Genomic DNA, 24536 nt, shown 5'->3' with positions numbered 1-24536 from the left:
TGTTAAGAGTGTGGATATCTGTGTATACCTGTGCACCCAGTGTTTGTGTTTGAGACTTCCTGTAGCCACAGGTGGAGAACTAGTAAGGACGCCAGCTGAAACTGATTTTTTCTGTGTAATCTGTGATACGGTGTTTATCACTTTCCATTGAGTTATCTTTAAATTAGGTAAAACCTCACTGAAAATCGGATTATATATGAATGTTCAAATTACACCCAACACCAAAAAGTGTTTCTAGTTAATCAAAAAAACCACATTTTGTTCTTAAATTTCCACCTTTTTTTTTCTTTTCTCTGTTTTTGTTTTGTTTTGTTTTAATTTTATTTCTATTTTTTTTAGTGAGTGACAGTTGCTTCAGGAACCTTGCCGAGGATCGTAGTGGGATAAACCTTAAAGATCTGGTCCAAGACCCTTCTTTGTGAGTATCTGGCTCTTATTGCTAAGCAAAGAAAAGCTTCTTCATGATATCCTTGTGAGTAGTTTTGTAATTATATGAAGAACTAGTATGATGAAGTACACTTAATACTTTAGTGGTAATATGCTTGCCAAGTTGTTAGTCCTTAATACAGGCAAATATTATTAAAACCACATTGTTTTTTACGTACTTCCGTTTGTGAACTAATATCCAGTGAGCACTTATGGTAAAGGGTACAAGAGTCATCAGAGGTAACAGATTGTGCATGCTAGTATTTCTATGGAGGAGTTGTATGCACATTGTTGCCCTTCTTTGTTTAAGGAGGAACTGCATATAAATTAGGAGATTACTGGTTAATTATGTTATTGCCAGTTATCTTAACGTAGAATCTTTTTTCTTTGTATCTGATTTCATTCAATTGATATTTATTTCTTCCTCTACTACCTGTTTTAATCCAAGTGTCTGAGCGGATAATCTAATTTTTACTTCATGGGAAGACTAGTGGTCTTCATCTCACTGTGGTCTTTTCCTCTAAAATAAAATTCAACCTCATGAGCTCTGAGCCAGACTTAAAATTGTATTAAACCTTTGTGTGTTTTTGTTTGGGTTGTTTTGTTTTTGTTTTTTTGGTTTTTTTTTCTCTTCGGTTAACTTTAGTACTAGCCGAAAATGGTCTTGCTAGTGTACACAAGTGTACCACTTGTTATGAGGGAAGGGAAAGGGGAAGAATTCACATCTTTTTAACATGAATGGTAGTGCATTCCACAGTGGGTCCTAACATGATGGGCCTTTACACTGGCAGAGCACATTTTTCAGTATTGGTTGAGAAGCAGTGAAAAATAAGGTATATTTGACATCGTATTTCAGTTACAGGGGATTTTTAGTAATGCAGCAGATGCAGAATTTATTTTGTCATGTTGCTACCGCAAATGACACATGCATATTGTTGTGGTTTAACCCCAGCCAGCAACTAAGCACCATGCAGCCGCTTGCTCACGTACCCCTCCACCCAGTGGGATGGGAGAGAGAATCAGGGAAAAAAAAGTAAAACTTGTGGGTTAAGATAAGAACAGTTTAATGGAACAGAAAGGAAGAAAATAACAGTGATAATAATAAAATGACAATAATAATAATAATAAAAAATTGGAATATACAAAACAAGTGATGCACAATGCAGTTGCTCACTACTCGCTAACAAATACCCAGTTAGTTCCCGAGCAGCAATTTCCACCCCCTCCCCCTGCCAACTCCTACCAGTTTACATACTGGGCATGATGTCACATGGTATGGAATACCCCTTTGGCCAGTTTGGGTCAGCTGTCCTGGCTGTGTCCCCTCCCATCTTCTTGTGCCCCTCCAGCCTTCTTGCTCGCTGGGCCTGAGAAGCTGAAAAATCCTTGACTTAGTCTAAACACTACTTAGCAACAACTGAAAACATTAGTGTGTTATCAACATTATTCTCATACTAAATCCAAAACATTATACTACTAGAAAGAAAATTAACTCTATCCCAGCTGAAACCAGGACATGTATATACATGCATTCTTGGGAAATTTTGACATTATGAAAATAATATTTGATAATTTATACTTCTGAAACAATAGAGATACAGGGGATAAGTATAATTGTTGCTCTAGATTCACAGAATTAATGCAAATTTTTAATAATTACTATCTAAGCGTTGAAGTCAAAGCTATTTCAAAGGTTTAATTTTCAACAAAAATTTGCCTTTTGAGTGTTTGGGGTTTGTTTGTTTTCTTTTTGAGAATGTTACGTGGTTTTTTGAGCTTATGTGCTATACATAGTTTTGGTTTTGCACCTCTGGAGTTTACTTTCAGAAAGGATGAATTCCCTTTCTTGTAGAATGATCATTTTCCTTACTGTTTACCAAAAGTGATGAAATCTTCTACTTTCCTTCCCTGACCATAACTCACATGAAGAAGATTGCAATAAATTATTGTAATCTGCAAAATAAATGAAATGGATTTCTGTTGCTTGTAGCATAAGAAGCATAAGTGACTACAACGTAGCCATTTTTATCACTGAAAGATTGAATAAAGTCTCAAAACATCTGTTAGGTCTCAAGGACTGTTTATGACACGTCTGTTGTATGACAGATTATACTGCAAGAAAAGTCTGCTTCTTCCTGCCTGATGATAGGAATGTATAGACTGTTTTGTTTTCCAAATTGATATTCTTGCAGTTTTACAGCCGAGTGCCTATTAAGAGTTCTTGCAAAATATGTAATAGTGTGAGTGAATCTCCAAAATGAAGAAACGGTCTAAGGCTATATTGTTCAGCCCAGCCTTTTGTAGGTGACTCATGGTGTCTGAATTCTTCATTATGCAAAGATAAATGCAAAGGACAGTGCGGGGCAGAAGCATAAGAGTGCCAGCCAAAGAGATGTTTTAACCTTTTTTGAAATAAGAGTAAAGTTTAATTAAAATCTCTAGAGTATTTGGCTAAGATTTTCACCTATAATGATACCTGAAATAGCAAAATAACATTTGATTCATCCTCTTACTGGTTTAATATTTATGGCTTAGGGTTTCTTTGGTGCTCATTCGCTCTGACTGTAGACAAACTGTCTTTCTTCTTTGTAATCTAATATCAGATAACAACATCAGATTTACATGAAAAATTCTGATGCTTTCTCTACAAATGGCTCTGTCACTTCAAAGGTTTGCAGTGCATTTGTAACGTATGACACTAATAAAAGAGTTTAACGGAGAGTGCAAGAGATTTTAGGTTCATTAGCATATAAATAGATAATCAGTGTATACTTTTAACAGGAGTTCGCATTACTAGTAGATGATGGGTTTGCAGCAGAGGTAGAAATACAGTATAATACACTGAGAGGATAGTATAAAAAAAATTTAAGTGGTTTTAGAGTAGGATGGTTTGATACATCATATAAAATGCATTTTGAATGGTGTCCATTTCTTGTGAGACTTCATACAGTTTTCTAAGCTATTTTGGCAACTCCTTGTTGTTTGCCAGTCTTAGCTCCAAGACAACTTCTCTTTTGTTATTGCAGAAGGCTTTTTCTGGAGGGCTGAAAGTGTGTCTTTACATTGAAATGAAACTCTATAAAGACAGCATTGTAGGGTTTTTTGATTAGTGTCTGATTTATATCAAGTGTGCCTAATTGTCAGGGTAGTCTTTTTTTCCCCCCGACTGATTTCCTAGCTAGAGCAGTCTGGACTCTGTAAACTTGATCTTCCTTCAGTTGTCTCATCATTAGTAATAACAGCTCTGCTGCTCAAATCAGGAGTTTGCTCATCTCTTTCCATTTGTATGTGTTTTACCCTGTCAATGAAGATAGAAATGCTGCTTAAGAAAAAAAACAAGCATAGCAAATAAACATCAAGTGAGGAGTTGCTGACTGGCTGTGGGAGAAGGAAGCATGAAACAACTTTACAATTAAATCTCATTTTGTAGTTAATTACAGAAAAGTTGAATTTGAACAAAAAGTTGATTAGAGGTTCAACTGAAAAGGTGGTTTGAGAATTAACTGCTATTCTTTATTCGTTGCCACTGATCATAGAATGGTTTGGGTTGGAAGAGACCTTTAAAGGTCATCTAGTCCAACCCTCCTGCAATGAGCAGGGCCATCGACTAGATCAGGTTGCTCAGAGCCCCATGATGTCTCTACTGTATACAATGCCCAGTTTTGCACACAAAACTTAAAGATAGAGAGGTGTGTAGGAGAACAGCAAGAGGAGAAGGTGGTTAGAAAGTGCAGTGTATGACAGGTGTTACTTAATTTAGAAAACAACGGTGGAAGAGAGGAAGTATGAGTTGCCTACAGTAAATAAAAGATTATTAAAGGGATTGTTCTTTTTGGCTGATGAGAAAGAATTACTTGCATTTATAGCAGATGAGATTGTTTGGAGAATTGGGAAAAAATCTAAATGTCAGTGAGATAAACTGGAATCTGTTTCTACGAATGTCAGAGTGAGCTGTGCAGATTACAGTCTATGTATATTTGATCCTGTGTAAGTGTAGAGAGCTGGAAGGGAAAACCATTTTTTTTTCTTTTTTTTTTTTTCTTCTTTTCTTTTCTTCTGTGAAAAAGGATACATTCTGGCACTTTGGCATCAGCATAGTTATATGACCAAAAACTAGATGGAACTTAGTTCGATTCCTACATAAGTAACTTAACATGGCTATGAATATTCAAAGCCTATGATTTGGTTTAGATGATGCGATGATGCACCCACTCCAGGCCTGCCTACCATTCCCGTAACACATAAAAGATATATAAAATTTTGCATTCTACAGAGGAGATTTATCTACACGAGAAGATTACAGGTGTCTTTCCGTGAATGATCCTAAACAGCAGAGCTGCAGACAGCAGGTGTAATTGGAGCAACTAGCCTGGTCGTACTTAGATGGTGGTGCAGATGTTCTTCAGACTATGTTCAGCTGAGGTAAAATGCAGTTGAACAGCTTAAGATGCTAGCAAAGTCATGCTTTTGTGGGGAGATCTTTGAGGCTCTGTAGCAAGGCAAAATTTCTTAAGCTGGTGCTCAAGGAAAGACAGAAAATTTTTGTCAGTTCATTCGACTCCTTGCTCGGGAGCAGACTGAATGCTACACTCTTTCTTTCTCTCCTTTTCCACCCTCAGTACCCAATCTGTGCTTAGGAGAGAAATGTGTTAGATAGAATTCAATATGGGTATCACCTGAAACTCCTCCTAGGTTCTTTACTACTGAATTTTTTTCTGACGAAGTTATTTAAATACACCTCTGAAGCATGAGCCATCAGATCATTAGAGGGTTAGGTATACCTCCACCTACTTCAGGCAGAAGTTCTGTGTGTAGACATCCCAGGTTTTAGCTCTTAGGGTCACTTTATAAAATGTTCCTTTTAGCTCTAGCCTGTATATAGACATAAAGTTTATAAAATACTTGACAGAAAGGAGGATGCTTTTAATCTTTCTGTGCAATTCAGTAGCTGCAGCTGCACATAATCACTGATACACATTTGTTTTGGAAACATCTTCAGAGATTAACAGAATCTCAGATCCAAGAGATTCTGCATGACTTCTTTCTAGGCAAAAGCACATCACATCTAAACTGTGTTTCATATCTCCTTCAGGTTAGCTGACTTCAATTAAGAGAGGGTAAATAAATGTAACAGATAATAACAGGTAACTTTTGACAGGAGATCAGGTGGTGTTTTAAAAAGCTTCTGCAGTACATAGGGGTTTTTTGTTTTTTGTTTTTTGTAAAATTTGTGAGAAGAAAATGTTATTTACCCTCCATGTAATTGTTTTAGAAAGACAACCAAAATGTTAATAATTCACAAGTTTAACAGGTCTGTGTTAGAAACTCCTGGATGAACTTTGAATTCTATTTGTCCATGACAGGAGATAGAAGTCTGACAGAGGTCATCTTTGTCACTTGTTGTATTTTACAACCTCAGAAGGAGGAGCTAGATACTTTTTCTGGGAAGTAGTTGTGAAAGCTTTAGAATTTGTCACTTAATCTTAAGGACTGAAGATGATCAAGGAATTCTTGAGGAGCTCTGATTTTTTTTTTTTTTTATCTTACTGAGGACATCAGCTGTACTGTAGGATTGAAGACCTGATAAATACAATATTAAGTCTGTGGATGTAAAATTTCAGTGTCTGTCTTCACTTGAAGGAACCTGTCTAGCAGTCGTTGAGGATAACTGGAAGTATCCAAGTTCATTCTTTTGGGGTTTTGCTCATAATTTGAAAATCAGTAGCGTATTCTGTCTTGTTGAAGGTTACAGATCCCATGTTATGATGATAATAGTTCTCTCTCTCTCCCCTTGTGCAACCTTTCTAGTTTTTCAGTGCCTGTTATAAGGTATGAATATCGTGCCTGTTTCTTTTATTTAACTGCTAGTCTCAGTAATGCAGCACAGAGAGGAAACATTTCTTCTGTAATCCTATCTGCTGTTACCTTGTTTTGCAGCAGCGTTCTAGTGGTAGTTCATACTCAGTTGTTTGTCCATTACTTGACTGCATTAACACATGTTTTCCCTAGTAGGCCTGGCTTACAAAAGTACTTCTCTTGCCTCTTCTGTCTCCTCTTAGTGAGCTCATCTGTGAGCATCAAATGATTTCATCAGGTGATCTTTGTCAGGACAACTGGAGGACTCACTATGGTAGCCCAGAGTACTCTGTTATGCAGAGAAGCAGTACTGAGGTGTAACAGAAGTGCAGCCTATTTTAAGTATGGCATCTAATGAAAAAGTTGTACTTGGCAAACTTCCAAACATCTGACACCTACCTAAAGTGATTGATGATGATGAGTCTAATCTAATAAGCACTTTTTAAAGTTGATATAAATAGAATTGGCCTCATGCTATCCTGATGGTTTCTGATTGGTCTGGGGGAATGAGTGAGACAAGCCTTTATCTGCTTCAACTGCAAGCAGAGTTTGCATGTGCCTGAAAAAATTGTATTTACCCCCCCTTCAAGGTAATTAAAACTTGCTTGTCTTAAGTGGCCAAGGTTTCTTCTCAGGCCAGTTTCCCTGCTTGGCTTCTCCATAGTCCAACCAGACTCCATCAGATGTATCACAAAGACTGTTCTGTAGTTCATGTGCCAAATAATTTTTACCTCCATTCACATGAACAAGTCCCTAAATGTTTTCTACAGACATTTTGTAAGGGGCTCTCTGTTTAGGCATGCTGATTATCTGAGGGAAATCTACTTTGCAGCTTCATTGAAGACCTTCTCCATTACTTGCACTTCAAGAAAAGAATTTTCTCAACACACAAGATTCCTTGGCAGTTTGTAGCAAAAATTGCTAATATTGCATGCATTTTTCTTTGACTGTTTAGGCTTAATGACTCATAAATCTGTAGGAACAACTTCATCTGTCTGAAGCAAAACCTTAGCAGCAGTCTGTGGCAAAGCAGAACATAAGAAAATGTCTTTCTGAAGCACTTAGTAATTTTCAACTCTAATAATTTTTTACCTCCTGGCCCAAAGCAGTCTCCTGTAACCTCTTTAAAGCCCCATGTCAGCTTTATCTACCAGTGGTGGTTACATTCAGAACAAACCAGTCTTCCCTCATCATACAATTTCCAAATTCTTAGAAGGAATTTTCTTCCTTTTGCTCTTGCAATGCCCTGCAGTAGCCTGCAATTAAGAAATTTATGAGCTAATCAAGTAACTGAAAAAGTTGGTCTGGAAGTAGAGGCTGTGCAGCCCCAGTGCTGTGTCTGGGCTGATAAGTGTTGCTGAGGGGAAAGGCTTGTTTGATTGCGTGGCAGCTGCAGCTTGTGTGCTCCATCTGGCTTTTCAGTTCTAGTACTAGTTTCAGAATTGGTTCTAGTACTTCTCTGTGGTGCAGGGATGCACTCTATAATTATGGGATCTGTAACCAGGTATGCTCCTTTTTATTAGGAAGTTTTAAATTGAATGCATTTGAAACTCACTCTTTTATGGAGCTGTTTAAAGAAATATTTTTCTCTGGCTTGTTCTGGAACTAACAGTTATAAATGGATATATGATGTTTGTTGGAATAAGAAACATCATTGGTTATGGAGATTTACTAGGTCCTTCATTTTCAAGGTTAAAGTTTATGTTATTTTTATTAGATGTACTTAACTTTCATTTATAAATGAAAATGCTAGAAAACATTTTTTAAAAGGTTCTGAAGAAAAGCCATGTCCTTTTTGCTCTGTTTTACTATGTTTACTATCTGATGTCTGAAAAGAAATACATAGGACACAGGTTGGGAAACGTTGATCAAGTTTCGATCTAGACAGTTTCACAAAACTGATTAAAAGTTTTTTTTATGTATGTTTTAAATCTTGATTTTAAAAGTATCTACTCTGCTTGTAACTTAGAATTCATGCCTATTTTTTATTTTTCCAGTTGCAATTTTTAAATAATTTTGTCTTAATACCTTACATTCTCCAATAGTACAAGAGTGAGCCTTAATATAGAGAAGTAACTCACTACTTCCCATCAGCAGGCAGATGTTTAGCCCACTCCTGGAAAGCCAGGCCTCAGCACACGGAAGGGTTGCTTGGGAAGGCAAACACCACAACCACTAATGTTACCCCCCTTTGTCCTCCTTTCCTTGAGCTTTTATTGCTGAGCACAACATTATGGTATGGAATATCCCTTTTGTCAGTTTGGGTCAGCAGTGCTGGCTGTGTCCCCTCCCAACTTTTTGCCCACCCCCAGCCTACTCGCTGGGGTGGCAGACAAGGAAAAGACTAGAGCTTGATGCTGTGCAAGCACTGTTTAGCCATAGTTAAAACATTAGTGTGCTACCGACACTGTTTTAGTCACAAATCCAAAACACAGCAACATACCAGCTGCTGTGAAGAAAGTCAACTCCATCCCAGCCAGATCCAGTACACCGTACGAGTAATAATACAATCGTGTTTTTTTCCTTTGCATTTGGAAAGAATATAGACAAGACTCCTGTGTGTCTGGGTATATTCAGGATCAGACCAAAATTACTTTTTACAGAAGAAGTAAGAGAATTGAGTATGTACCGAGTACTGTCACACTCTCAGAGTTAAATATCAGAAGACCTTTTTCTGTAATCATTTGCACTAATAATTGATAGGAATAGATTGGAGTAGAATGTAAAGTGTTCATTTAGTTGAATATAATTTTACAGCCCATCATTTGCTTTTGAACTTAAAGCCACCCAGCTTCCTGGTCAATATTCTGTTTTTTAAAATCACAGTCCAAGATCTTTTTAAAAGCTTCATGTATAATGCTAGGGATTTCCTCGAGGGATTATGCTGTACATCTCTCTGGCTTTGCTTTTTGTCTTCTCATCCAACCCAAATCCACTACAGCTTCTAGTTGTACTCTCTAGTCTTACCTTAGTGACCTTATCTTGCCTTTCTTGATCTTCTCATTTCAAGCTTCTTTTGGAGGGGTCTTTTTCTGTTGCATTTGCCATTTTCATCAGCTTTCCACTCTCTGATGATCTGTGACTCTCAGAACTCAAACAGCATCTTCTAAGCCTGTTTGGCTACCTCCAGGCTTCATCTGAATCTCAGCTAACCTGACTTTTCACTTGACCTCATTCTTCCTGACTCTAGTCTTTGTTTCTGTTTATATCCAGATCTTTTCTGGGTATTTAAAAGGGGCTGTCTTCTCATAGTGTCTAGATATTGGAAAGAAAAATACTGTGTTTATCTACAGGAGAGAGATGGTCCAGTGCTGATCTTATGTTAACCTGCATGGATGGTTCTCCGAGAAGATCCTTTTAATACTCAGCAGTGTATTACGTGTGTTTCTATATTCTCAGAAAAGAAAATAAGGTATGAGAACTTACTAAAAAAATCAAGAACAAAACAGAAGACCTATTAATATGACTGTATAAACCTGGGATGTGCTTACATCTTCACTACTGTATTAAATTCTAGAAGGGGTATGGTATGGATCTTAAGATTAAGTAGAGATTTGGAACAGCTTCCCGACAAAGAGAAATTAAATAGACTAGAACTTTAACCAAGAAACAATGTGTGGTGGAGGTACACAGAATGAATAGCAGTTAAAAAAAAAAAAAAGTCAGAGGCAATTATTCACTGTTTTTCATGGATCAGAAATTGTGACAGGAAAAAATTCAGACAGTGGGTTTAAAATGAATAAAAGTACATAATTATTCAAGTGTAGCATAACTTAGTATTTCATAATTGATGTAACATCATGTGGAAGTCTTGAGTATAAATGATAGATACAAAAAACAGAATTAGACTGATGGACCTATTGTGGCTATTAAAGCTGATGATCTGCATGTAGCATCTAGGTCAGCAAACCTCCTGAACTGAAGATGGCAAGAGGCAGTAAGTTTGTACCAGGGGACAAATCATGCTCTATGTCATATGTTTATTCCCTAAGCAGTTGTTTCTTAACACCAGAAACATCATACTGAGTTATGTGGACCTTTAGACTGAGCTGGTATGGCTATTTTTATATAGTTCTTTCACGAATGGTAGTTTCATAAATAGTGGAGCACATATGAACTTGAAACATTTTTCCATGGGGTCAGCAAACACTTGTCCTTCACAGTAGAGTGAGCTTCCCTGACATCACTGAATTTAAATTTGGAGCTTCCAGTAATGGAGGAACAAAAGCCTCTCAACACAGGGATTGTAATAATTTATTACAGGGGAGAAAATTTCTCTCCTCTAATCTCACTATTAAAAATTACTAAATGCTCTTCTGAAATGCTCTTTCTCCTGAAAATCAGTTGTGAGCTAACTCCCAGACATGAGTCTTTTTGTAGGAAAGGATACGTTTTGTCAAAGCTATAAATACTTGATGGAGTGCCTTATTTGAGAAGGCTTCTATGAAATTTCTGTACTTATTTGCAGTATAGATTAAGTTAGTAGGGGAAATGGATAATCTGCTACAGCAAGATTATAATAGAACACCTAGCTTTAGATGTAAAGGAAGCCTATGCCAACACATCTTAGGAATGATTCTGACATTGAGATACAGAAAATTGCTACCCAGAGATGTTTTCATGCTTTTATACAATACTACTCACTGTATTTAAATTGAAGGTTGCTTTCTTAATTAGAAAGAATTGTCCTGCCGTCACTTGTTCTGGGGGACTCTTTAAAATCACTTTCTTTTTAGCACTGTACAGCAGAAATCTATACAGATGGTGTCTTAAGAGGGAAGAAGTATGGTTATCCACAATAATTCTTGTGTTGTTTTCATAGACACTTTTCTCACCTTCTTTCACTGTTACTTGAATTTTACCATGGATTCTTCACTTATGCTTTTCCCCTTTGTCCGTGCTAGCATATAAACATCAGAAGAGCATCACCAGGACGTAGTATATTTTCTATGGATGATGACAGCCTTGAAGTTCAAAACTGACATATCAAGGGTTCAAAAATTACCTCAAGTGATTTTCTGCAGACAGTTATTTCAAATAAACACAGTTATATTACAACAGTAAATGCTTCCATTCACACCCTTACTAATTCTGTTTTAAGCTTTTTGCTTTTTCTTTAGCTACAGCATCTCTCTTCTTACCTCCACTTTCATCCCCTTCATGGTATTGTAATAGAAATTTTTAATCTAACAGAATTCTATTTTCAATTGGTTATTTGTTTTTGGATCTGATAATATATCTTATCTATGAAGTGATATTTTTGATTGGTGTTTCTGTGAAATTTGTTATTGGTGTCATTTTCAGATAGGTGATTGTTTTAGAAAATACAGGATGCTCTGGAGTGTTGTTTGACATGATCGAATTACCTATTTTAAAAATACACATTAAGAGGTGCGTTGTCCTCCGTGTCCCCCCCGCTTCATTCAGTATGCTTCTCTCATTGTCACAAGCATTCTGCAATATTAATGTGCTCTATAGCTTAGTACAGTTCAACTACAGAGTAGATCATGGAGGGACTATTAAACGTGGGATGCAAAACTGGAATGTCTCTTCTCCATTTTAACAAAGCATATTTCATTTGTTCCTGTGATTTTTATTTTTTTTAATAGATTATTACTTAATAGGTGGTGTTTTTTAGTCTACTGTGTTCCATTTTTCCAAAAGGTGCACTAAAAGATACAAATGTGCTTCTAAAGTAAAGATGCTTTCAGTGAATCCTTCCCTTTTTTCTGCTAACATTAAAAAAATATTTTTCTAACAGAGCCTGGAAAGCCATTCACTATACAGATTGCGAAATAATCCAGGAAATACATCAATGTGTAGTTTTGTTTTCGTTTTCATATACAGATGAAGAGAATACAGGGCAACGTGATTGAGAGATTTTTACCACTGTAGTTCTGGCATGGCTGCATGATTCAGGACTGAGAAGCAGCATGTGGTACCACGAGCAGCTGTTGTGCCTGGTTTTGTGCCTGGAGCTCTAGCTGTACCCGTATTGTCTGCATTTCCTTCAGGACACTCAGTATTGTGCCTACTCTACTGCACTTGCAATGCACTGAAAATTAGGGAACAAGATTTGAATAAATTTTAATTCAACCTATCATAATAGTTTCATCATTTTCATCTAAACCTGTATGAATTTCAGGGGAAAATTAGAGGCTTCAAGAGTATCATCCTATTATTTCAGGTTTCTGTTGCAGAGTACAAACCATTAAGAAAAATTCAAGAATGTATCTGAGTTTTCAATAATCTTGAAACATTAAAACTCTAAGATCGAACAGTTTTCACAGAATAAGCATCGAAACCCAGAAAATGCTCATCCTGAGCGGCAACCATCCAGCCTTCCGTCATCTTGGGTCATCTTGGCTTTGTGTGTATAAGCAACTGCAAACTTTGCTATCCACCAACCTACAATAAATACCCCTACCCCAAACTCATCTAAAATCATTCTCAGAATCTTGACTTTCAAAACTAACATTATAAGTATAGTTACAGTGAGGTATTGTAAGTTTATAAGGAAGTTAATTGTACTGTATTCATACGGTATTCTTTGGGTGCAGTTGGCTTTAAAATGCATTATCTGAGGATCTTTCAGCATTGAATCCCTTCTGAAAACAGGAATTTGCCAGAAAAATGGAAAGAAATACATTTAATACTTTTTTTTTTTTTTTTAATATCTCTTCCTGGTGTAAGAACGAATGCTGCTCTGCCATGAGCCTTAGGCAGATAGCTTTTCAAGGGCCTTTCTGCATACAAGGGGATGAAGGAACACACTTGACAGACTGATTCATATTTTTAAGTGTGCTCTATATTGTTCTTCAAAAGCTAACAACATTAAACATACATCCTCAAGGAATGAATTTGTGACCAAAAGCTAAGTAAGAATTAAAGGTTATGTTTGTGTTCAAATACATGGAGTATCTATGTGTACTTCATTATTTGCTAATGCTTATATAGGCATTAGTAATAGATGAACTAGTAAAGATTTGGAGATTTCAGAACAATTTTGTATTTTAAATTCTAATATTTTGCATTTATACAGATAATTCAGTTTTATATTGTGAAAGAATTTTGTGAAGTGTGTTTTTAAGAAATCAAAACTGGCAAAACTTCTCCCCTTTTCGCTAGTGTCTCAGATGCAGTGAGAAGTGTGCCTGCTTCTGCCTGCATGGTTGAGCAGAACATTTTGAAGATACTTAATGTGAAACAGAAATGCCCCTAAGTTTTTCTAAACCTAGTAGAAAAAGACATTATCAGCTCAAGGTTTTGCTCAGAAATCCCAGTAATAGCAATGAATTTTACGTTTAGGAGTTGGGTTTTTTTCCTTCATCTTCCTTCAGGAGTGCCTCTTGTTCTGCCTTCTCCTGCACATACTTCAGACTCCAGACAGCGCTGTAGCCCTTGCACTCTCAAGCCTTTTAGTCTCTTTAGGCAATTTATTGTTTGTACTAAACAAAAGCATTTGATTATGTTTTTTTGTGGAGCTTGTGAATGCTTACCATGCTCAAGAGCTCTAATAAAAGATAAAATTGTCTTTGGATCGAAACCCTTTTTTCCAGTCACTAGTTTTTATTATTCTTGATTTGGTACTATTATTTTCATTGTGTAAATGAGAGAACAAATGTTACGCTAACAGTGCAATGACTGCAGCATATATAGATATACACAAGCTATTTAAAAAATACTGATAGTAGTCATGTGGTTACAGCAGCCCAAAGCTTAGTGTAGACTGAATGAGTATCCAGCTCCTCAGGGAGGTTCTGTCATAGCTTTTGATTTCAGTCTCACCATGGCTGCACTGTTACCAGTATCCAAGCTTTTCATTAGCTCACCAGCTTGGATAGTTCTGCATAGCTTAATACACTGAGATATTGTGAAGGGATAGAAGTAATCTGTGGCAAAGCTGGCAAGCTAGCAGTACTTAAAAATGCTTTTTTCTTTTTATTTCTCTAATACAGCAATGACTTCTCTTAAAATTTATTTCGGTGGCATCTTAGCTGAAGATTGCAATCACTTTCATTTCCCAACAAAGAACCAATTTGCGTTTCCATTTTTAACAAGGTCTTAATACTCTTTAACTTCAGAGGGGTTAGAACTGTTTCTGTCCAAAACCTCATTTTCTGTGAAAAGACAGGCTAATGAGAGCTGCCCACCCTTATTAATTGAGAGTTCTTTGATTTATCAGAAGGATCTTTATTCTTCACATCTTTTTGTTCTGTCTGTCTCTCCTTTAATGTTCCTCTTCATTTGAGGTAGTGGTGTATATATACAGAGCCTTCCCAAGACCATGAATTTTTGAATTCTTTGGCATGCGAAGTGGTGGTTTCTTTGTACTATTTCTGTTCTTCTGCACAAGACAGGACGCAAGCTGAATATTTTTAAGAGAGCTTAGTTTCCCAGATTATTAGTTAGCCTAATAGCAACCTTTTCTGTCACACTGTCCTCTGTAATGCTATTCAGCTGGTTTACAGAAGCTATGTGTTGGAATCATCATTGGAGAAGCAAGAGGAGATTGCTGAAACTTCAGTAATCATTAACCAGAAATTATTCAGGCACTCATTAAGGGTAAGTTTTGAAACTTAATGTATTTGGACAAGAACTGTGACTGTAAGTATATCCACAATGAAGTAGGCATCCATAGTTTCTACAATTACAGTGTCACAAAGCAATATGTGTTTCTTAAGACACAGGAATATTGATCAATGGGAAAGATCAGACCACTGACAGCTTTATGACAAGGAGGTTTGTATACATTTGACTGCTTCCAGAAGTGATGTTTCTTCCTTCAGCAAAGTGGGACTCTGTGCTGGTGCATGTCCTTTCTGTCTCAGCAAAACCTGCTCTTGAGGAAAGATTATCAGAAAATCTTTTGACATTCTATTATTCTGGAACAGGAGTGAATGATCAAATAATACATTCATATATATCTGCACTATTCAGATTTTACAGCTGCTTCTGTTGCTGCTTCATTTTAAAACACATAGAAGAAAATACTAGCTGAAGTTATTGATCGTTAGCCTGGTGGTGTTACTGGGTTCAGTACAGCAGCAGGTCTACCTCTTTTCCTTCTTTTGAGGGTGCTCCTGTAACAGTCTAATGGGAGAAAATAAGCTGCCTCCTGCAGTAGGAAGCTACAGGAGGAAAATCTCACAATCACTGGAGGAAAGGATCATGCTGCATGTTCCTCAGCGTTGAGAAAAGGAGGATGAAGGTTGAAGGGTTTTGTGCTGGGCAGGGGGGAGAGACTGTCTTGGGGAAATTGCTAAAAGTGAGTCACACTGACCAGAATCTAATAATCAAGAGCCTTTCTGAACACTCAATTCCACAGCTATAGTTCATGTTTTCAGGTAGCAGAAGATAAAACTTTCTCTGACTGGTACTGTTGATTAGTTTGTAAAAGGAAAGGTATGTCATGGAATAAGACAAAATTTTGTTTTCCGACTGCTGTTAATACAAAAGTCTAATAGTGGTTTTTGTGAGTGTGTGTGTGTGTGTTCAATACTGCTTGTGATTAAGGGAGAAATACTGAATGGATAACCTAAGTGTTAAATTTAATATGCCAGTGTGATCAAGTGGGGCTAAAAATACTGAGCAAACGTAAGCAAGCCTTAAGTCCCTGTGGAAGAGGAAAGCAGATGAACTAAGCAATAAATATTTTGTACTTGACCAGTAAAAATGAATGAAATGTTGAACATTAAACTAAACTGGCAAACCAAAAAAACATAATATTTGATTTCATGTCAAAGTGTTCATAAAACCTTTCAAGTTTGATAAAATTTTATGGTGCACAACTATTTTCATTTTAATTGAATTATGTGTTTTGGTGAAAAACCTTCACTGGAAAATTATCAAGTAGCTCTTAACCAAGTTTTATATGAAAGATGTCAAACTGGTATAAATGAGTCATGTTTGCTGCTAACAAGTATTCATTTAAATCATTCTCATGGACCAGTTAGCACACTGTTTCTAATTACACTGTTATAACATGCAACATATTTTATACATTTTATCTTTAAATTATATAGTTCATATAAATTACATATTGCCTTGTTAACAGCTTTTTGACAAACAAGGACAAGCAAGTATTCTATACTCTGAGCTGGCTGGTTGCAACGTACATGTCTGTAGCACAGTGCTGACTACAAGCCAACATGCTTTCCCTCTCAGCATGGTTTATTAGTTATGGCTCAGTGCCACTCTAACTGTGGTACAGAGTTGGCTGTGATCTCATGTGGGATGCTGGTATAACTCTCTGAAAATAACAGATAGACAGACCCAAGGTTTCTTTACTTCCTTCATCTCCTACGTTTAATAGTTTAGTTGTTAATAAAAGCTCTGAGAATTCTACCAGAAGAGGTAATAAACATTTTTAAAAACAAGTAGCAAGCTTGCATTACAGTGCATCATTCAAATATCCGTCACTAGCAATTGTTCAGAGTTAGGATTATTATTTTAATTTATTTTAATGAGAAGACTGCTAGTGCTTTATACTTGCTTTAAAGTAATTTAGGGCAAAACTGTGCCATAGACTGAATTGCTCTGTAAAATACAACTCTCCAATAATATGCAAGCTCCCTGAAGTATTTCTGTATTACAGCTACTTACTCAGCTAGTTTTAGAAGGGGGAAAGATTGGAGAGGGGGTGGGGGGGTGGGTTGAGCAGAATTGAGTGCACTAGAAAACCTTTATTCTGTGTTTGTGCTCATGTATGTATTGGTGCAGTTCTGAGGATAAAATTGAGCTGGGGCAGGAGTAGAAGGACCAATAAAGCTACAATACTGTGTGAAGTATCCACCTGTAGAAGCTGAAGGTGGCAAGTTCCAGATAATTTTTTCTGAGATGGAAATTTTGTAGGTACTCCCTGACTGCAGTAAGTACTAGGGGGAGAATCTCAAAGTTCACAGTTGGAAATTATTTTGGAGCAGGAATATTGCAACCAAGACCACAGAGGTGGGAAACGTTTGATGCTTTGCTTGTATTTCTCCTTTCATCTCTTTTCTCCAGCAAATAATGCCTCTCAGTTGCATGATGTTTGCCTTTTAATGGACCTTTTGGCAGTTCCCTATGGGCCAGGTACAGGCCACGAATAATTGAAGAGCGTATCTGTGTGCTTCAGCTTCAATGTGTACAGTAGCTTTGGCCTACTTTGGTTTTTGTGACCTATTCAATCTTTGGCCTTTCTGTTAAGTTAGCAAAAATCACCAGTTAGTCCTTAACTTATGTGTGTGCATGTGTGGGCAAAAGTTTTAAAACCAACAATTTTTAAAAGCAAAAATAAGTACCTTTGAAGCAACCATATACCACTGCTTTATTTTTTCACAGAATAATTAATGACTGAGAGATCATAATGTTATATTATCAACAGTATCTGTGTATTATTTGGTTTCTTCATCTTTTTATTTTCATACACAGTTAATTTTACAAAACAAAATTTAATTTAATGTATTTGCTGTCAATGTAAACTCAACTTGAAATTTAAAAATCCACCTGCAGAGTTTATGTCTTAATGGCATATGTGGCAGAATTGGAGTCACTGTGCTCAACTGTAAAGAATTGGCCACTGCAGAGTAAAGGTCAGCTGAACTGTGAGTTAATCAATAGACGTGATAGAAGGATAACCTTAGAATGAACATTTTTAGGTATCAGGTACTCAAATTTGAATTTCTTTCATTTCTAAAGGGCTTCTGCACATTTTATTTCTTCATTAGAAATGGTTTTCAATTCAGTACAAGCGGGTTTTGGACAAATTATTATACAGGACAGTCTTACAAAGGTGAAACAAATTGTGAGAGGATACTTCTACTGAATATTTACTTTTCCTTAATTAAGATGAAAGAGGATATTCTGTTCTTCATACTAAAACATCTGTAATCTAAGCTCCAGAGCATAAGTCTATTTTTTTTTTTCTAAAGCCATTTACTATAATTATTGTCTGATTTATGAAGACAACTAAATGTGCACTGGTAATCATGTTTCTCAGCTTTGAAAAACACTTCTGAATTTGGAGAAGCATGCCTTCTTAGCAGCTTAAGATATGGAGGCACTGCAGCTATGAAATGTATCTTGACACTTATCTAGGGTAGCAATATACATTAATGAGCATTTAAGGTCAGGTGATATGGCTGGAGGAAATAGGAGCTAAAGCATTGACTGCTGTTGTGGAGGGATAGCACCACTATTTGTCCTGACATGTTTTAGATGAAAATATAGCTGACAATACAGTTCATGTTAAAATAACCTAGTAAAATCTGGGGGGTGGGAGGGGGTTATCTTATAAGATACAAAAATCTGGAGTTTTCTCTTCATTTTAAAATGGTCTTTGGTCTACCTGCTTTCTAGATCCACCTTTTTGGTTTTAAATGGAAGAGATGGTCCTATTCATTTAATTTGGTTTGATTTGACGGATATGTATTGAGCGTTCTTCTCAGGATAGGCCTTTCATTCTTTCATTGCTTGACCTGATGCTGTCCACCTACATGTAAGCTCTTTGATCACAAATGCAAATCCAAAATAGAGCAAAACCTTGTAAAGCTATTAAATTGTTGCATTGTCAGCATAATATGATTTTGCAGTTTTACCAGAGGTTAAGATCCTAAAATGTATTCTACTGACATTATCTGCAGTGGTTTCTGTATCAGTTCTTTAAGTGTTCTCTCTTAATGTAATGCTGCAGTTTAGCTTGGTTCCTAAATTTAGGTACTACTGAAACTCATTTCAGTACAGATATGGATGATTTCTGGGCTCTTGGAACTAGATTTTTGTAGTTATTGCTGTTACTCTCTAAAGGGTGAGGGTGTTTAGTGCTAGTTCTGGAAGGAAAAGGCAGGTTACATAATGGCAATTGCTTGTTTGGAGTAAAATCGTAAATTGTGATTTGGCAAGAAAATGGCAGTTTCTTACAGTGCTTTATTCATAAAGCCCAGGTATCTCTGTACACAAACTCCATAAATTTTTCTGGATATTAATGTCCGAGAGGGTCAGGCATATGCTGGACTGTCCTCAGTACCTGTTTGCAGGTAGACTTGTCCTAACCATCTTTGATTTCCTTTCTGCATCATGGCTCCAGAAGTACTGTGCAAAGTATTAGCAATGTTAGTATTGGTTGTGTTAGTAATTTGTCTATTGGTAGTCAGGTAGTTAGCCTTACAATTCATATAAGGTGGTTCTAGGGGTACAGTGTAAGCAAAATCTATGCTGCTTAATCTTTTCCAATGTGCATCTATGATCATAGTTAACATATTGGCTATTTCAGATGCCTGGAAACACATCTAAGCTATCTGTGGTATTTGCCAGTGGGATTGCAGGTTGAGCATTTTTCAAGACTGTTCTCCAGATACATGAAATTGATTGTTAGTGAGAAAAGGGAGACCAACAGAGGCATGCTGGAAAATGGGAGGTCTCTACTGCCTTTTAAATTTTTTTTAAAACCTGCGTGGAGTTATCATTTCCAAATACACTGTTACACGGCAGAGACTTTGAGACTAAATTTCTGCTTTGGAAGAGATACCCTCCTGTCACTTTTGCTATTTTTATCTAGGCTAATTGACCAGGGCTCACTAACATGGAATATACATGACAGCACTTACGAAAGTTACTTATTTCACAGAAATGTGAACTCCAGGATTCACCTTATCTGTTTTCACTCCTACTTGCCTGTGCTGGAGCAGGAACTGAGGAAGAGATCAAATCTCATCCTCATCTGTGTTCTTCAGCTTGGGCATGGCTGGAGGCATGTTGAAGTTACCAGGGATGTTATGGTCACTGTCACCCAAAGAAATACTATGGTAAGTACTGTATATATGTGCTCAGTAACCTTGTGCAGTCATACCTTAAAAAAAAAAAAAAAAAAATCTTCAGTTACTGTGAGGTGGGTTACTCTTCTTTCTAAATATCGTACTTGTAGTGGGAGCAGTAATAAAGAACGAGAGAAGGGCTTCGGCAAAATGGAACCGGAGGGCATTGTTCTATCTAACTATTATTTTTACTTTTAAGAGAACATCATACAAAATAAATGGCAGGAGAACATAGCTGATAATGACTTACAAGGTGACTTAAAGCTGCAAGTAAGGAGAAGTTAATAGTTACATTTTGCCAGTGGATTATGTTTGTGCAAGCTATTTGGAAATTAAAAGTAGTAATTTTGGGGTTTTAGGACCTGAATGAAGCAAAATGCACAAATCCACATGTAATCAAAGACCTCTTAAGTTGTCTAAGATCTGCATGTCCCCTGCCTACCATGTTTCTGAATATTGAAAGAGTCAGGTCATAATGAGTTGTGACATGAATAACAGAGACCATACATGAGTAGTTTTTAAATTAATCTAGAAACATTTGGTTGACATTTAAATTATCAGATGCAAAGAAAAAAGATAATGACAACTACAGAAAACAAAAATGAGTGCTGAAAACCCCTTATAGCCAATAATATAGTAAAACCAAAGAAATGTTTTTCAATAACTTGAGTTTGAACCTTACAGAAGTATTTTACAGCTGTAAAGTATGGATGATGGCTTCAAAAATAACTGTAAATTATCTGAATGGAGATAACTATGTGAGACATGCAATAAAATCTCACTTTTAGCATTGTCAGTAATGCTGTTTGTCTATAGAAAGTTCCTCCTAGGTATGAAGAGGGATGGATCAACTATGGAGTTGTTTTATTCATATGACTCCATTCTGTGGCTGAACAGATTTTATTTTTATTTTTTTTTCCTTTCGCATTCCCCAACACATAGCATACACTAAAAAATCCCAGTTGAGTCAAGTCACTATTTTAAACACAATTTAGTTATCCCATTTAGGCCACACATGGCAGTATATGTATGTATGTGCAAACACACTAATGTATTAAGGACAAAGAAAAACAACAGCAAATTCTGCCTCTGAATTTAACTGTCTGGAGAAATATAGACATAGCAAGACTGCTGTTAATTGTATACTGGATTATATTCATACTTTGTATCTCTCTGGAATGTGGTGGAAAGAAATGAGACATTAGAGCTTTGGGAATGTGAACTATTGTGTGAACTTGTGTGGTAGCCCTTCTGGATGCTGCTTGTCTTGGAGCCTCATCTATCATTCCTGTAATTTCAGAATTGTAGGATTTTTTTTTTTTTAAAAACCAGTTATATAAAAGTTCTGACAGTCTTCCATAAGCCCTGTGATTTAAATTGTAAAGAATAAATTTGATCTAGAATCTGGAATGATCAGGCCATTTCCACATATTCTCCACATTTTATTCTTCCCAAGTTTGAGTCATCCTGCTCTCACCTTTAGTCCTTACTGGTATTTTTCAGAATGAAGAGATTTTCTGGATGCCTTTTTGCTTGACCGCAGAAAGTACCCTGATTGCTCTTTTCAACTTGTGGCCTGCAATTCATTCCAGCTTATACTCCAACATCAGGGATCCCTGTGTTTCCATTATTCCATTTTCTAGTTTTACATATCTCAGCCAAACTTCCTCTCTTTTTAAAATAAACATTTAATATTTATTAGCCTTGGCATAAGCATGCATATGGACTTTGTGTGTCTAAGCATGCTTCACAAGCATGTGTCAAGCATGTGCACATGCTTAAGCGTCTGAGAAATGCAAGGGAAAATATACACTAAAGTTATTGGGAAGAAAATTATGGTATTGTAGTGGGGTGTGAGAAGCATATACACAGTAAAAAACTGAAGCGTTCATGTTGGAAGGCCATAATTTTTAAATCCATCTTTTGTTGGATACTAAAAGTCTGTGGGGGAGCTGGCCAGTGTTAATTTATAAAAAAATAAGCCTTACTATTTCTACTAGCTGTGGGTCAACGTATTCTCCTAGGAGGAATCTTCTTTTTCTTAACATTTGATTCAGATGGTCTCTCTTTTACATTTGGATAGAAGTAAACAGAGCTCAACTGAAATGATAGAGTGTCAGCAAAAATAGTTATATCCACCCGTATAGGTTTCTACAAGTTGTTATGGTAATTTACCAGTGGAATCTTTCCTTTCTAGGCAGACCATTGCAATCCTTATCATATTGCCTAAATCCTTTAATTTGCAGTGCCTTCCAAGGTAGGCAAAAGGTCACTCTCAGGCACCCCAAAATTTTGCTTTCACTTGAGATGGGTGAGGATTTTGTGACAGGCAATTGCTAGCAATATATATGCAAATGCTCTGTCTCTCTCCTACACTAGCTGGAAAAAATGCAAGTACCTACTTTGCCCTACCATAGTATTTCCTATAGGACAAAGTAAGATAAACATTTATTATTGTCTTGGCCCTTACTATAAATACTTCTCTTCATACAGTATTTTGAAGTCCTCAGTCTACCAACTAAGTCCCAGCATGGATATTAAATATACATTTCTTTGTCTAAATGGTGAGAATTTGACTGTTTTCATGATAATGTTTTTTGTCTGCTTCTGCATATTTTTTCTCTCAGGAAATTTCAAATCTTGCTCATGTTGTTTAATGAGCTGGCTGGTCAAGCATCTGATGCCCCGGTGGGAACTTTCAAAGTCACTGAACACATTTTTACTTAAATTTAGCTGACATTTCTGTCTCTTTGATTTAATGTATGATTTCCATAGTTAGATTACCAATCAGATGGAGCAGAGTACAATCATTCCTCTGCGCTATAAACACGCTGTGCATCCCGCACAGAAGTGGGCTTTTTGCTGTTGATCCACATGGCAAGATTGTTTTCAGATTCTGCTGCCATTTGGGAAGACTTTAAAAGTCAGTTTTAATTAGAAATAAAATTTTGAATCTGTATTGAAAATTCTGAGTGCAGAATTAGTCTTAGGTATTTTATTCTCAGCCCATTTCAGATGCAGCGCCTCTCTCGTTTGTTACAATCCGGTGGAAGTAGGCTATTGCAAACCATGAAATATTTGGTGTAGTGTTTGTTCTGCATGCTACATTGTCTGACACAGTTAAATGCTAAAGTCCTAAAAGAATTTTGAAGTTACAAATATCCATATTGCTTGTATTTAATTTCATTCTATTCAAAGGTCTTAAAATGTTTGCTGTCTGCATGCTTCATACCCTTGCTGTGAAGCATACAATTATTAATGATAAGACTTTTGAACAATTATTAATGAATTTGTTTAGTGAAAATTAAAACTTAAATAGTTCTTGCTCTGTCATGGAAGTTCAGCATTCCTCCTACTTTTTCCTACCTCTCTTCATGCTGTGTGTAAAAAGTAGTAACATTGGACCACTGAAAAGTCCATGTATTTTAGCATCCTCTTCATCCATTTTGTTTCTTTTGGGGGCCAGTGCCTGCAGGCATGTTGCCTTCCCAGCTGCCCTTCTGTGTCTTTATTAGGCAATAAGTAAGCTGATAAACATTTTCAAGAGGTGGCAGTCTATAGATCTGTCTTTTGGCTGGCAGCAATAATACCCCAAACTGTCATATATAGGTGTGCCCCATGCACTGAGTTAAACCAAAGATACCCCCTAGAAAACTACACTGAGTCCTGAACTGATGTGGCTTTTGATAACTATGTAGAGGTGTCTTTTAAGTTTATATACTTTATGTCATACCAATGCCAATTCCCCCCCCCCCCAATTAAATAAATCATTCTGCTAAAAGGGGTCCATCTGTCAGAGAAGGGGAAGAGCATCTTCAGTCATAGGCTTGCCAAGCTGGTGAAGACGGCTTTAAACTAAAGTTACCGTGGAGGCGAACCTCAATCCATCCCACTCCTACCAGTTTGATGCCAGTGCCAGCAATAGATGCCCAGAGCCTGGAGAGGGATCATGGGTCAGCTGGAGAGCACCTGAACAGCAGCACAAAGGAATTCTAGCCACTCTAGCCAGTAAGTCACATTCATCAGGGGCCCAATTTAAATGCCTCTATGCGAATGCACGTAGCATGGGGAATAAACAAGAAGAGTTAGAGACATATGCACGCCTGCAGGGCTATGATCTTATTGGCATCACGGAGACCTGGTAGGATGACTCCTATGACTGGAGTGTTGGAATGGAAGGATACAGGCTCTTTAGGAAGGACAGGCAGGGGACACGAGGAGGGGGTGTTGCCCTCTATGTCAATGACCAGCTGGAGTGCATGGAGCTCTGCCTGGGGATGGATGAGGAGCGGACCAAGAGCCTACAGGTCAGGATTAAAGTGAGGGCACAGACAGGTGATATTGTGGTGGGGGTCTGCTACAGGCCACCCAGCCAGCAAAACTGAGAGGATGAGGCCCTGCAAGGTCCTGCACATGGGTCAGGGTAATCCCAAGCACAAATACAACAGACTGGGCAATGAG

At 37.0% G+C, this 24536-nt stretch overlaps 1 protein-coding gene across 19 annotated transcripts in view; it reads left to right on the top strand.

Annotated features, from left to right (window-relative positions):
- GPHN (gephyrin) overlaps positions 1-24536 on the top strand; it is a 313923-nt gene that overhangs the window by 90367 nt on the left and 199020 nt on the right. For all 19 annotated transcript variants that reach the window (XM_052782423.1, XM_052782421.1, XM_052782417.1 and 16 more), the window contains exon 2: positions 340-418. In XM_052782423.1, the coding sequence (XP_052638383.1) occupies positions 340-418 (79 nt within the window). The remainder of the gene's footprint in view (positions 1-339; positions 419-24536) is intronic.

Source organism: Harpia harpyja, chromosome 3 (assembly GCF_026419915.1).
Source record: "Harpia harpyja isolate bHarHar1 chromosome 3, bHarHar1 primary haplotype, whole genome shotgun sequence".
Taxonomy (NCBI): domain Eukaryota; kingdom Metazoa; phylum Chordata; class Aves; order Accipitriformes; family Accipitridae; genus Harpia; species Harpia harpyja.
This window is presented reverse-complemented; position numbering and strand designations above follow the sequence as displayed.